The sequence below is a fragment of the Monopterus albus genome, unplaced genomic scaffold (genome assembly GCF_001952655.1).
Source record: "Monopterus albus unplaced genomic scaffold, M_albus_1.0 scaffold120.1, whole genome shotgun sequence".
NCBI classification, from domain to species: Eukaryota; Metazoa; Chordata; class Actinopteri; order Synbranchiformes; family Synbranchidae; genus Monopterus; species Monopterus albus.
The window spans coordinates 735,293-748,718 of NW_018128000.1; the positions used below are offsets into that span (position 1 = coordinate 735,293).

Consider the following 13,426-nt stretch of genomic DNA (forward strand, 5'->3'; position numbering starts at 1 on the left):
GTGTTAAGCATCTGACCACGCATGAGAGGGAGAGGCTGTTGGGGCTGCTGGGGGAATTCATGGACATCCTGGCTTATTACAGCGGCAGCCTTAGCCACCCCGAGATGAATTATTGTGTTACCAGACAGGAACTGTTAGCTGTCATCCTGGCGGTGCGGCACTTGAGGTCATATCTCCTGGGCACCAAGTTTGTGCTGAGGACAGATCATGCCAGCCTCACTTGGTTGATGAACTTCCGCCAGCCCAAGGGGCAAGTGGCGCGGTGGCTAGAGGTGCTCCAGGAGTATGATTTCGAGGTTCGCCACCGCCCAGGTCAGCAGCACTCCCATCGCCCCTGCGTGACTGAGGACTGTCGGTACTGCAGCTGCCTGGAGGAGCGAGACCAGGAATTGTCAGCGGTGGCGTGGCTGAGTGACAGCAACCAGGCTCAGGAGCCATTCACCCGGGAGCAGCTCGAGCAGCAGCAGCAGGCCAATCCCGTGCTTCAGGAGGTCCGGAGTTGGGTCGAGGCTCCAGCACGGCCGGAGTGGGCCGCCGTGTCTGCCGAGGGGTCGGAGGTGAAAATGCTGTATGCACAGTGGAGCAGCCTGGGGCTTCACGACGGCCTCCTCTACCAACGGTGGAGAGCCCCATGCCAAGGGGCTGACCGCCTGCAGTTGCTGATCCCCTCCATGCTCCGGTTGACGGTCCTGCGCTGGGTTCACGGAGCGGCTGGGTCGGGATTGCAGCAACACGAAGCCGGTGAGGCGGCTGCGGCAACGTTTCTACTGGCCGGGGTGTCGCCAAAAGGCCGAGCTGCACATCCACTGCTGTGATATCTGCACGGCGCAGAAGGGGCCCACGCGACACTCTCAAGCTCTGTTGCAGCAGTATCTTGTGGGGGCTCCCATGGAGCGGATCGAGGTGGACATCCTGGGGCCGTTCCCTACCACAGAGGCCGGCAACCATTACATCCTGGTGGCCATGGATTATTTCACCAAATGGCCCGAGGCTTATGCGGTGCCGGACCAGAGTGCAGCCACTACTGCTCGCTGTTTGGTGGATGAGATGTTCGCCCGGTTTGGGGTCCCGGAGGAGCTGCACAGTGACCAGGGGCGATTGTCATTTGGACATCACTAGCTAACACTTCATAAAGTATCCCACCTCAAATAGAAAACATGAATTTGGACAACTGTGTTAACAACAAAGCACCTGCGCGCTGCCTACATACAGAACGCAACACATGAAATGTTTACTGTGATTTTCTAATGCGACCCACCTGAGTTGTAGAACAGCTACCGCTGTCAGGTATCTTGGACCTCCACTACAACAAACTTACAGAACCACCACCAGAAACTAACTTGAAGAGCCCAGCTACCACCTGATTGGACAATTTGACTCTGCTCTGTGATTGGACTGTCACTGTCCAATCAGATTCAGGTGTGATTCACACTAAACCTCACTACTTTGTACACAGATGTTCACAAACACACTTGTTTTCAGTGTCTTTGTGTAACATAATTTGTTTACAGATTTTATTCACACATTCAAAAATGCTTTTACGTACACATCTTTCCTACACGCTCACAAAAACTGTGACTATGTACATACATTGCTATTTGTACCATTAAATTGCCATTCATTTGCAGTAGTGGGTCACACTTGTTAAGATTGGTGTAATGCTGTGTGCCACCACTAAAGGGCATCCTTACTGTGTGCTGAGGAGAAGGAACAGGAAAAAGAAAAGTTATAAGACATGTTTCAGGCTTTTAGGCAAAACTGTGGCTTATTCCTACCATTTGTTTTTTTTTTAATAAAATCTAAAAACCAGTAATATTTACTATGAATAAAGAGGAGTTTCAAATAAATACAGATATAAATGTAAGAATTTACTGTTGGATACCAAATCACAAGATGGAGACCATTCTTCCCACAGATGTATTAAGGGGAAAAGATAGGACATTTTTTCAATGTCTGTATTGTGAGAATGTTTTTTCATAATGTTAATATATTTATTTTCCCCACTGAATGTTGCTCGCCTGGTGCACACGGCAAATTTGTTTTTCTTCCAGGGTTGCTTCCACGTTCTGGGGTCCACTGCACATGCACACTAGGGGGCGGTGGGGAACAGCGGCTGAACTTTCTCAGGCTCCAGCATTGAAAATTCTGCCGTGCACACACTGACAAAGTAAAACTCACATGCAATTACAAACACACCTTTCATCTAGACACGCTTTTATTAGCAGATGGAAATCGCCTCAAGGCGTTTTACAAATGATAAACACATTTATTAGCACTTTTATTCTATTATTTCAGACTCTGTGTGCAAGTACATGCACATGTGTGTCTGTGGATCTGTTCATGTTTGGGTGCTTAAATGGCTCTGCCCAATCCAGCTTCACCGGCCCCTGTGGAGGGTTGACCATGTCCATCCAGTGCTGCCTCTGGCGTACATGAAGGGCCCTAACACCAGCACTCCCAGTAGGACTGGAGGCTCTGGGAGAAATATATATGAATATCACTGTGTCAGTGTTTCGGATCTTATCTGCAGCAACATTAGGGGGGTGGCCCCTGCCCCCTATTGGCAGACAGTGATCAACCTTGATGTCTATTGTTTCAGTGTGTGGGCTTGTATGGAAAACAGTGCGTGCAGGTTTTTTGATTTACATCGTATGCCATCTGTGTCTGTGGCCCTCAACAGTAAAACATTAGTGGTGTGCAAATAATACAGAACAAACAAGTACTGGAAACCTCATTTAGACAAGCCTGGAGCTCTTATTAGTATATAAGTATTCACAACTTTTGTGGAAAAAAAAATACTCATTAACAGTACTTATAAATGCAGGACATATATAATATATTTAATTCAATTCCAGTGGAGCTTTACAGCTCATTTCCAGTTATGTCTGCTGGTCAGTCTGCAGGCCAGGGCTTGTGGGGTCGGGTGGGGCTCTGGTGCTGGGCCTTTGGACTCCCCTAAAAGACAATATGAAGAACAGGGTTGAGTTTTAAAAGAGGAATTAGCTGTTTTCAAAGTGAATACATTCTGTGGCTTATTTATTATGCACACATGTACAGTGTAAGGCAGTTCAATACAACAGCTTCACTGTCAAATCTATCTTACAAAGCATAATGCTTTTTATAGAGTTGTTCATTCAATTACACATTTTAGCATTGAGGTCAGAGATGGTGTTGTACTAGGGTACATACTGTATATTTGGAAAGGTGTTTCTAATTTTTCAGTTCCCTATTTACATACATGATGGGAGAAGAATATTAAAAACACCTCAGTATAATGCAGTCCAATCACTAACTATAGCCTCAGTGATAACTGAATTAACAATTCTCACACTATTTTCAAACATCGTAATAACGGTAATGCCATCTAATAGAGACTACAATCTGCAGGAACTGGATAACACCTTAAGGGGGCAGCAGTGCTCCTTCAGGCAGTGCTGCCCACACCCAGAGTAAAGCTTGGAGAGCTTCTGGTCAACTGACCCTACCCACTTTTAATACAAGAGACATTGCTCACTGTATAGTAATGTTTGTGACTGTGACCTGCACTAACTCCAGCCTGTCTGCATGACATTTTCCAGCAGATTTAAAACCTTTAAGCTTGTGGCCCTAAAATGAACCACTGCCACACAAAAAGCAAGCACCAGCCAAGACTGCATCACAGCTAAAGATAACTACCCATTTGCTATGAGCTAGGTCAAATTTTGGGACTCCATTTCACTCTGCAAATTTGTTTTTCCCTGTAGTTTTTTTAACTATACCGTTAAAAGGTGTATTATTTACCGTTAAATAAAATAGATTTTTACACAAAATTACAGTCATGCTATCAGTTGGATTTACAATACGCGACCATTCACCCAAACTGAGATTGTTTAGAAAGTCCCTATTGGGCCTGCAGAGACAAGAATTAATTTAGCCCATTTCCATAGAAGAAGAGGACTTACCATAGCAGTTGGGGTCTTGGCATAGTTCATATGGGCATAGAGCAGCACCGCTGTGTCGTTGTGGGACGCCTCCAGTGCGATAGAGAGAGCGTTGCTGCCATCCTGCCGACAGAGGAGGAAAGACAGGTGAGTTCACTTACCCAAACACAATTGAGTTTCTAAGAAATACCTTTACAGTTTCAGTTCGACATTGTGATCATCCTAACGAGTGGCTTAAACATTTATGCTGTGGCATGACATAAACCTAATTATAAGGAGAAACCGTTTCATTCATACAACATCCCAAAGCAAAATAAAGGGTTATGAAAGTCTTGACTATAAAAAAGATTTAGCGCTGACAGTAAACTATTCAGTACAGATGGATGATAAAGGAAAATCACAAATGAGTGGAAATTTAAAAAAGATGCAGGAGTCACTGATTAAAGTGCTGATTATTTATCTTTTTTATTCTCAGAATGTCAAAACTTAAACGCCCTTTTTGACTTTCTTGAAATGTCTTTCCAACCAAAAGGTAAATCAGTTTATCTTCATGTGTGACAAAGAAAATTATCAATTTATCTCATTTAAAAAAACAGAAGATGTTGGTGCTAATTGCAGCTCTAGGTTACTGAAGGGCTTAATGAGAAAGTGTGTTGAATACAACGAGGGAATATGTTTTGGAAGGACGATGTTTCCTCTCTCCAACAGAGGGAAGCTGGGCTGGAGACACCTTTTGGTAAAGTGTGCGTTCCTTTAATTTGTCACCCATCTTATCTCCACTGTCTTAAAGCCATTGTTTATCCTGCTGTCATGTTTTCAGGGAGGACAAGGGAGGTGGGGGCCCTCCAAATATTTTCCCACCTTCTCCAGTCCAGCTGTGCTGTACTGAAACACAATCCAGGAGTCCAGATTAAATGGCCAACTCCTTCTAGCACAGATGTGAACACTCATATCTGTGCCTGGCCTGTCTTCAAGAGTCCTGACCAGTCCAGTGTAAAATCACCATAAAACATACAGCTGTGCAGTCATAAAAAGCAAGAAACATCCCAAGCACAGATGAGAAGAGTTTCAGGTAAGAAAAGTTTAGGAAAAACCTTGACAGAATGATACATCTCCTACAGTAGTCTCCGATCTTCACCCTTCCATACAAATGCACATTGTTCTGGGAAATGAACAGTTGCTGCTTGCTTGTGTATGGTTATGTGGTGAAGTATGAAGAGGATTAGTGCCGGAGCCAACAAGTTTGCTGTTTTTAATTCATCCCCTGGCAGCTTGTTAGTAGCCCAGTGATAGTCCTTGTGGAAACAGCACGGATCAGAGAAAAAAAGCAGATGTTAGAAAGAGGTGACAAGGAGTGAAAACTTAAGGCCAATTTGCTGTGGTGTTTCCTGATCACAGATTATGCCGAATCCCAGATGACAAAATAGCCAGATGTCAGCGGCTCTCTGATAGTTTCTTTCACTAGCTGTGGTTACATGGACAGTATTTTTTCAATCAGATTAAAATCAGAGGTGTTCCCAATATTCCTACCTCATGTATGTAACCAGAGAGGACACGCATATAGACACACCTCTTAATATAATGTAGTCCACTACAACTCCACCTTTAACTGTGACCTCAATAATAAACATATAATTGAATGTATACATTGATGCCAGTTTCACCAAAAAACATTTTGAGCTTCATAAACACTGATGTGTCGAAGTGTTGCATTGAAGTGCGTACAGGTGCAACTATTAATGTGGCCAGGCAGTGTATCACTAACCTGCTGATTTACAGGCAAGCTCTGCAGTGTTCCAACCCCTGCATTATCTCATAATTATGAGATAGTGAGTCATAATTATGAGAGATAAGATCCTTTTTTCCCCCCTTTGGATGCAGTGCACTTCCATATTCAATAGCAGTTTACAAGGACCCTGATATTCCACTACTAATCAGAACAATAGCCCAGTCAGAATAAAAATCCATCATTTAACCACCTTGGCTGAAACAGATTGGCCCAATCCAGCTCGATTCATAAATGAGTGCATCAACTAAATGAGTAAAATAAAAATAAAAATAAACTTACATTATCCACGATGGATATGTCGCAGCCAGGCTGTTCCAGGAGCAGTTTGACGATCTCAGCTCGACCATGTTCACTGGCACACATCAGAGCCGTCGATCCCTCGTCATCCTGTGCGTTAACGTCAGCCCCACACTCAAGCAATGCCCGCACCATCTCCTGACGCCCGTGGCTAACAGCTAGCATCAGTGCTGTCTGGCCAGCCTGCAGAGGTAAAGCATTATAAAGATATATGGTTTTTGAAATGCACAGGTTATCCCTTAAGCAATGAGAAGATGTGCAAAATGTGATTTAACACATAAGCCCCTGTTCCAAAAACTAAACTTAAAAAAAGGCCACAGAATATAGTATGACGTCCTGACTCTAAAATTTCATTGCTTGCCTTGTGTTTTCTCCCTCACTGCAACAATAATAATCGCCGGTAACAGGATTTATAGCCAGTGTTGGCCATAAATTTAGAGTCCCATGACTTGGCACTGTGAGAGCCTGTAGGTGCCGTGTCCAAACACACACACATTATGCAACCTACTTAGATCAACCAGGGAGATAAATCCATTCAGTCTCACAAATGACTTGTCACATTAGGCTTTACATTTGCTTAATAGAATTCAACCCGTAAGCAATTATTCCTCAAGTCTCTGGCTGTCTATGTAGCACTTCCTTACAACACAGAAGTACTCGTAACTGAAATCATTAATGCAAACAGTGGACAAAAACAGGCATTATCTGTAGAACGACGTTTTTCCTTTACATTCTCAAAACAGCCTTGAGCCTGTAGTAATTTAACTCTATTTGAGTCACTTTAAACCAGCAGGACAAGGTGAAAGCCAAGTTTACATCAGACAATTCACTCTTAAGTGATAAAATGCTTCTGGATAATGGAGCCTACTGCAGATTCACACAGACTCCTGTTCTCTTTGAACACATTGCTTTTTCGCAGTTCTCAGTTGATACTTTTGAAGAACTTTATTTTTGCATAGCAAATTAATTTAGCACTTGTGACAAATATTTTCACTTTTTACAACCATTTTTTTGTTCAGCTACGAGACCGCAATTTTTATTTTAACCCTTGTGTTCTGTTAAGAATCTTAAACAGGTCAGACCTACAAGCAAAAAATTACAAGTGTATTAAAGGAAATGACTGAAAAGTAAAATGACTGTGGGAACACAGAGGTAAAGAATAAGTGGCACATCCAGTTTAAGAGCATTCTGAACTGTAATGGACTGCTAATGACTTGCCTGACTGGCCTTGGCGTTGACATTGCCTTGCCTGAAAAGCTTCTTGACTATAGCCATGTCCCCCTCTTCCTTCACAGTAGAGAGCGCAGCCAGCATGATGGCAGTGTAGCCTGCCTTGTTCTGCTTATCCACACAGCACACACCTGTAGAGATCATGTTTTTCTTTTTTAAATTGTGCATTTAAAAAGTTCATTTATACAAAACATGTCACTACTTCCATATAAATGTGCACATCTTGCTAATTTGTGTACATCAAGTTAAAAATAATGCAGTCTAGTACAACAATCCTGCAGTAAACCCTGATACTCAAACTGTTTTCTAAAGATGCTCATAAAACATATGGTAATTTTGGGCAAGGTAGTTGGTGCTGCTGTTGAACTATATTACATTGTAGAGAGGGGTTTGTTATAAATAGGGTGAACAAAACATTTATAAACAAATATACTGGCAACTAACAGTCAGTGGGTCCTCTTTGTTAGTCAATATATAGCTCGGATGTGTGAGCCAGTGGTTCTTTTGTCTCTTTTTCTATTTTTATGCAAGTTGAATAAACGAGATACAAGATGTTTTGACAGCACAAGCCCAGCTGTTCCCCCCTCTTCCTAGTGTCCATGTACTGGGCAAAAAGAAAAATCATTCAAACTAAGGGGGTAAAACAGCAAACGGATGTATTTCTTAATAATGCTGAATCAGGCTTTTGCATAATGTGATGGGTAATGCTTCTCTCATTATTTTGTCTTCACAGCCTTTACACAGATTGAATGGTCCAGCCTTATTCTCAGGGCCAACACAGAACAACAGGAGAACCGGTAAATGAATGGCTAAACAACAGCAGAATAATAGGCTGAGTAATTCTTCGCTGAAGATGCTTGATCCCTGACCTGTGTCCAGCAGCAGCCCAACCACACCGAAGTTGGAGTGGGAGACGCTATAGTGGAGAGCCGTGTTGCCGTTTCCATCAGTCATGTTAACTATGTGCTCCAGCAGTGCTGACGACACTTCGGAGAACGCCATCAGGTAGTCAGAGACCCGGGAAGGCTGAGCCATCTTGGCGCTGGAGATGCGGAACCACTCGAGCTGGACAGTGTGGGTGCTGGAGAGCTGAAGATGAAGGTGGAGAGTCATTGAAGTGCACGCGCATGAGAAAACCAGAATCCAAGGCAACTGGAGAGACTGTTCTCTAATGGCTACAAGCATGAACTGTCTTAATAATCTTTATTTCTCATTCAGGTTTTGCCATAATTTGGGACTAAAGAGAACTGTACATAGTTTATCTTGCCAAAGTCAAACAGTATTTGTCTCAAGTGCACAGGCTCAACTCCTGTTAATGTTACTTGACGTTCTTATTGTTTCAGATTGTTTACTGGTGCCAAAAATATCCTCATACAATAAAACAGTCCCACAGCTTTCATCATCTTATTGCAATAGTTAAAGTGCAATTCAATGATAAAATAAGTTGGACGTACCACTTCCTTACTCTTCAGTGTTTGTACGTCATCATTCAGGTGGTTTTTCAGAATAAGACAGGCCTCACGCATTTTTGAGCTCAGCTCAAATCTGTGACAAAAACACACGGGTGAAGTTAAAGCAATTTCCTGTTTCCCTTTCTTTGCATTACAGTTGTACAGTAAAACTCTGTCATCTATCACGGTGTGATAGCATCCACATTAATCAGGAAACTATCTTAGCCTGTTGTCTGTAGTTCCCTGAAACTGAAACCATCACTACAGCAATGCAACACCCTACTTCTCTTTGACAGCATCAGATGAGCAGTCCACGGCTCTCAGGGTTTCCTCGTCAGTGTCACTCTCATCCAGGTTGATGTTTCTCTCCTCCTCAGATGTTTCCTCCTCCAGAGCTGCCTCATCCTCTGTGCTGTCCAAACATTCGCCTTCTCCACTTTCTCCAGAAGAACTCTTGTCTTCTTCCTCCTCCTCTTCCCCTTCTTCTTCACTTGATGTAGATTCATACCTGAGGGAGACAAATATCAGCTAGAATAAAGAGAACACAAATTCCCAACTGGTGCATATCACATTTTAGGGACTTAGCTTATGTTTTTATTTTTTCCAAAAGCAACTCTGTGGTTTTTAGAGAATGAATATTGTTTCTCTGACCTGTTATTGTTGAACTGTTATTTCTAACCTTGAGACCTTCTGCTGCCCTTATTTTATTTTTGGTGTGGTAAAAATAAAAGTTTGGTTTCACGTTACCCACCCTCCATTTAGAATACCAACAAACTGCAGGCTCTTCTTGCAGACGGTGCAACTCTCAGTAGAGGTGCTCCCATCCTTCCTCTTCATGATTGACTTTAGCATACCTGATGCAATGAGCCAAACACGTGGATCAAATAAAGTACACCGGAGAAACAGAAACCTCACACATGACGTAAACAAAATTATGTCGCGAGTCTCTATTGCTGGAGGATGTTGTCTATTTCTATTCACAAAGGAAGTTATTATAAAACCAGTTTAACAAAAGTGCACCTGAGCGGGTACTGCGTTATTTTATGTGATATCTGAGTAACTTCTACAAAGTTTCATGGGAAGAACTCATTTGTAAGTATTTATATTTTAATAAGTTCAATTAGTAATTACTAGTGTAACCTACTTTTAGTAAAAGTGTCCATTAAAGAATTAATAACTGCTTGGTTTTAAATCAGACTGTTCTTCTTTATTTCTCTTATAAATACATTATACTGTAGTCTTTAGTTATTCCTAGACTATCTAGTGACGTTCTTTGAAATCATGAAGCTGTAAGTTCTCACCTGTCTTGGTGTTGCTGGCTGCAGTCTTCTCTCCTTGGTCTCCTTCCCTCTTGGCCGTACGGACCACCACTTCCTCTGGACAGACCTTGTATTCAGCGATGGTCAGCTGTCTCTTCTTTGGCACTGTAACTTTCTGCCCGTCAGTCTTTTCCTCATTCACATTCTCCCACTGACACCCAGTACTGACCAGTGCAACAGGAACTGGTTCTGCCAGTTTTTTCTCTACAGCATCAGTCTGGGTGCCCTGCTCGATCAGAGTTGCTGGTAAAATATCGCCTACAGATGCGTTATTTACTTCTGGACGGCACAAAACTGCAGCGTGCCTTAGCACAGAAGTCAGTGTCTCTACCTGAGCATTTGCTGTGTCTGGTCTTGCAAGAACTCCCTTCTCAGACATGACTTTGGAAGCTCTCTCTTCCATCTGGGCTCTAAAGATCCCTAGCTCTTTGTCGGCCACACGCAGCCGATCCTCTAAGGCCACAATGGACTCCTGCTGGAACTTAATGGTGTCCTTTAAAGTGTCCATCTCCTGCTGTGTTTCACTGCTAAGCCCAAGTAGTGACTCCATGACCCAAACCTCTGCGTCTTCCGTCTCCAGCCTGGCCTGTATCCCCTCCTCATGAACCAGAGGGGACTGTGTCCCAGTGCCTCTCTCACAGACATTCACCCTGGTGCCCTCAGAAGCATCTTTCATGCCCTGGCTGTAGTAGAATACAACAGAATCCATGGGCATGTTGTCCCCAACAGCCACAGATTTTTTCTCAACAAATGAAACTTTCTCTGGAGCCTTTAGTAACACTTTTGACGAAGGCTCTGGGGTTTTCCCTTCCTTCCTCTCAAATTTCTCCGCCAGCCTTTTCAGCTCACTAGATTTTCCAAGGCCTCTGTGACTTGGTGAAGTCAACTGACTCTGGACATTGTGATCTGTTTGAGTTAGAAGGGTCTCTGTGGTTTGGGTGGAGGATGTTGTAGACTGTTGCTTCTGCTGGGCCATGTCCATAGCCAGTTTCTTCTCCCGCAAGGCTAACAAGAGCATGTCTTTCTCTGCCCGAAGCTTAGACACTTCTTTCTCAAGCTCAGGTACACCCTTCACCCTTTCCTCCATCTCCTTCAGCTGCTTCAGGGCTATAGCCATCTGCTCTCTAACTGTCTGCAACTGGCTGGGAGGGATCGGAGTCACTGTGGTGCCAGCAGCTGGAGTACTGCGCCCTGAGGTCTGAGGACTGGGTTTAGTCCAACTACTCTGCAAAGTTTGAGTGGAGGGAGAGGGTAGCAGCTGTTTGGGTGGATCTGCAAGCTGGAAGCGGCCCCCATTCTGTTGCTGGTCAGTTTGCTCCTGCTGTAGCCGCCGGCTGGTTTCCAGAAGCGTCCGCTCGACTCTGGGGTTGCGCTGCGGAGGCGGCGGTGGCACCTTGGCCCCAGCAGACAATGAAGGGGCAGTGAGAAGGGTCACAGGAGACAGAGAAAGCCCCTCACAGGGTGCAGACCCAAGGCGGTTGCGTGGTGGCGGTGGGGGAGGAGCCCTGCCATCCTCGCTTGCTGTGGACGACAGAGACTCTGTAGATGTCCAGCCACTTGTGCGTCCTCCCACACCTGGACTTCTCTGGTAGAGTTTGCCCCCTCTAGAGCGACGGGAGTTCACAGGTGCCCGACGGAGATTGTGCCCACTTTCTATGTCCTCTACATATTTTAGGAAGTCCAGATCCAGGTGGAAACCATATGGGGTCTGGACAGAGTAGGAACCTGGCTGCTCAGCCTCTTCCTGACGCGAGTAGATGAATACTGAACCCAGATCTGAAGCAAGAATGACAGGTGAGAACATGGAACTTAAAAATACCCTGTGATGCCCTTGTAAACAACCAATTTACTACACACAAACAAAATTGTTTACAGGGATTTGTTTCTATACATTGTGCATTCACTCACTATGCGAGTCCTTGAGGTCTAACAAATGTGAGCAGAGACTGACTAAAGGTCTGAGAAGTGAGCCTGTGGCGCTGCGTATGCTTCTCCCTCACCAGGACATTCATTCAGGACATATCTTAGATCAAAATATTACTGCTTCACAAAACAACATAGATAATAGTTTTGGAGTTTCTGAGCTGCTTAGTTTTATTTACAGTACAAAGAAAATAAAAACCTCAAGTTTTAAATATATTTTGTTTCCTACAGTTAACAGCTTCCCTGGCACCATGTGAACAGTGTAGTAACAATAAATTGAAAAACTATAGCACACAGCAAACCTCATCCCAGAATATTCACATTGTCACAGTTACAAAATAAACTGGAAAATGAGGTGGAACAAAAACAGTTTCTTACCAGGCAACTTTGGGTTAACTTGCACCGACTGAGCCATTTTTCAGGACTGAGACCTTTCAACAAATGCGCAGCTTCAAATTAACACCTGGTTAAAGAAAACAGTGACACATGCATTTATCATGAATGCGCTTAAACCAAGAAGGAAAAGGTACTTTCCAAAACACTCCACAGTAGCTTGCTAAAAACACTGTAGTCTATCATTTGTCAAGCTTTACTGTGTCTTGACTTTATATTAGTGATTTTGTCTGCAAGCATCAACATCACATGCTCCTCATCAACATATTTTGTTAATAGAAGAGACGGCTTCACACAACAAGACACAAAATCAGCATAACTTCTAAACAACCTAAATGGCTCCATGCTCTCTTTTTAATGGTGAATGCAGATTACACTTTATAGGGGTTATAAACTTACTACAAAAGTGTAGAAAGGCTTGAAGACGTGTGTGTTTTCCTTATGGCTTGTTAGCACACGACAGCCTGTGACTGAATTCAAAAGAAGGTGAAAGCCCCTTTCTCAGAGATAAGAGAGGTTTTGTTAACTGGATCTCTTGTTTGTTTTTTCCTGACATCATGCATACCTCAGGGAGCGTGTCTGTCTACATCTGCTACTTTTAAGCTCTTGACTTCCTTTCTAGTGAAAATCAGACCTTTCAGAGGAGCAGCACTGTAGCACAGACTTTTTTTTTTTACGGCAACATTATTACATGTCACTAAGAGTTAGGATACATGCCTTAAGCGCCAGTGGATTTATGTGTAGAAATTAATGGCAGACGGTGAAGACAGCAGTCAGGGGAAAACACCTCAGGACAAAGTCAACAAAGAGCTGAACATTGTCCAAAAACCACAAGACAGCTGCTCCATCAGCAGCATCATCATCACACCATCGAGCTCTACTGAAAAACCACCACCATTATCCTCACCACAAAAACTCTTCTAAAACCTGCCATACATATGCTTCACTAGGAAATTGGTTACAGTATCTCCTCTAGGCATAATGCCCATTTATTCAGACATACAAATGAAAAATCTGAAATGCTTTTCTTTGGCCGTTTAGCTACAGTAGCTCTCACTGCTCCTGTTTGTCCCAAACAGACAGGAAACATAAAACACTACTTGT

At 43.5% G+C, this 13,426-nt stretch overlaps 1 protein-coding gene across 1 annotated transcript in view; it reads right to left on the reverse strand.

Annotated features, from left to right (window-relative positions):
- Positions 1 to 1,639: 1,639 nt before the first annotated feature.
- The window catches only part of kank3 (KN motif and ankyrin repeat domains 3), a 25,339-nt gene continuing 13,552 nt past the window's right edge, over positions 1,640 to 13,426 (reverse strand). Inside the window, exons 3-12 of the mRNA XM_020612041.1 lie at positions 12,308 to 12,392; positions 9,989 to 11,782; positions 9,439 to 9,541; positions 8,971 to 9,195; positions 8,691 to 8,781; positions 8,106 to 8,325; positions 7,225 to 7,367; positions 5,989 to 6,189; positions 3,942 to 4,043; positions 1,640 to 2,955 (exon numbers count right to left, since the gene is read on the reverse strand). Of these exons, the coding sequence (XP_020467697.1) occupies positions 2,893 to 2,955; positions 3,942 to 4,043; positions 5,989 to 6,189; positions 7,225 to 7,367; positions 8,106 to 8,325; positions 8,691 to 8,781; positions 8,971 to 9,195; positions 9,439 to 9,541; positions 9,989 to 11,782; positions 12,308 to 12,344 (2,979 nt within the window). The 5' untranslated portion in view covers positions 12,345 to 12,392 and the 3' untranslated portion in view covers positions 1,640 to 2,892. The remainder of the gene's footprint in view (positions 2,956 to 3,941; positions 4,044 to 5,988; positions 6,190 to 7,224; positions 7,368 to 8,105; positions 8,326 to 8,690; positions 8,782 to 8,970; positions 9,196 to 9,438; positions 9,542 to 9,988; positions 11,783 to 12,307; positions 12,393 to 13,426) is intronic.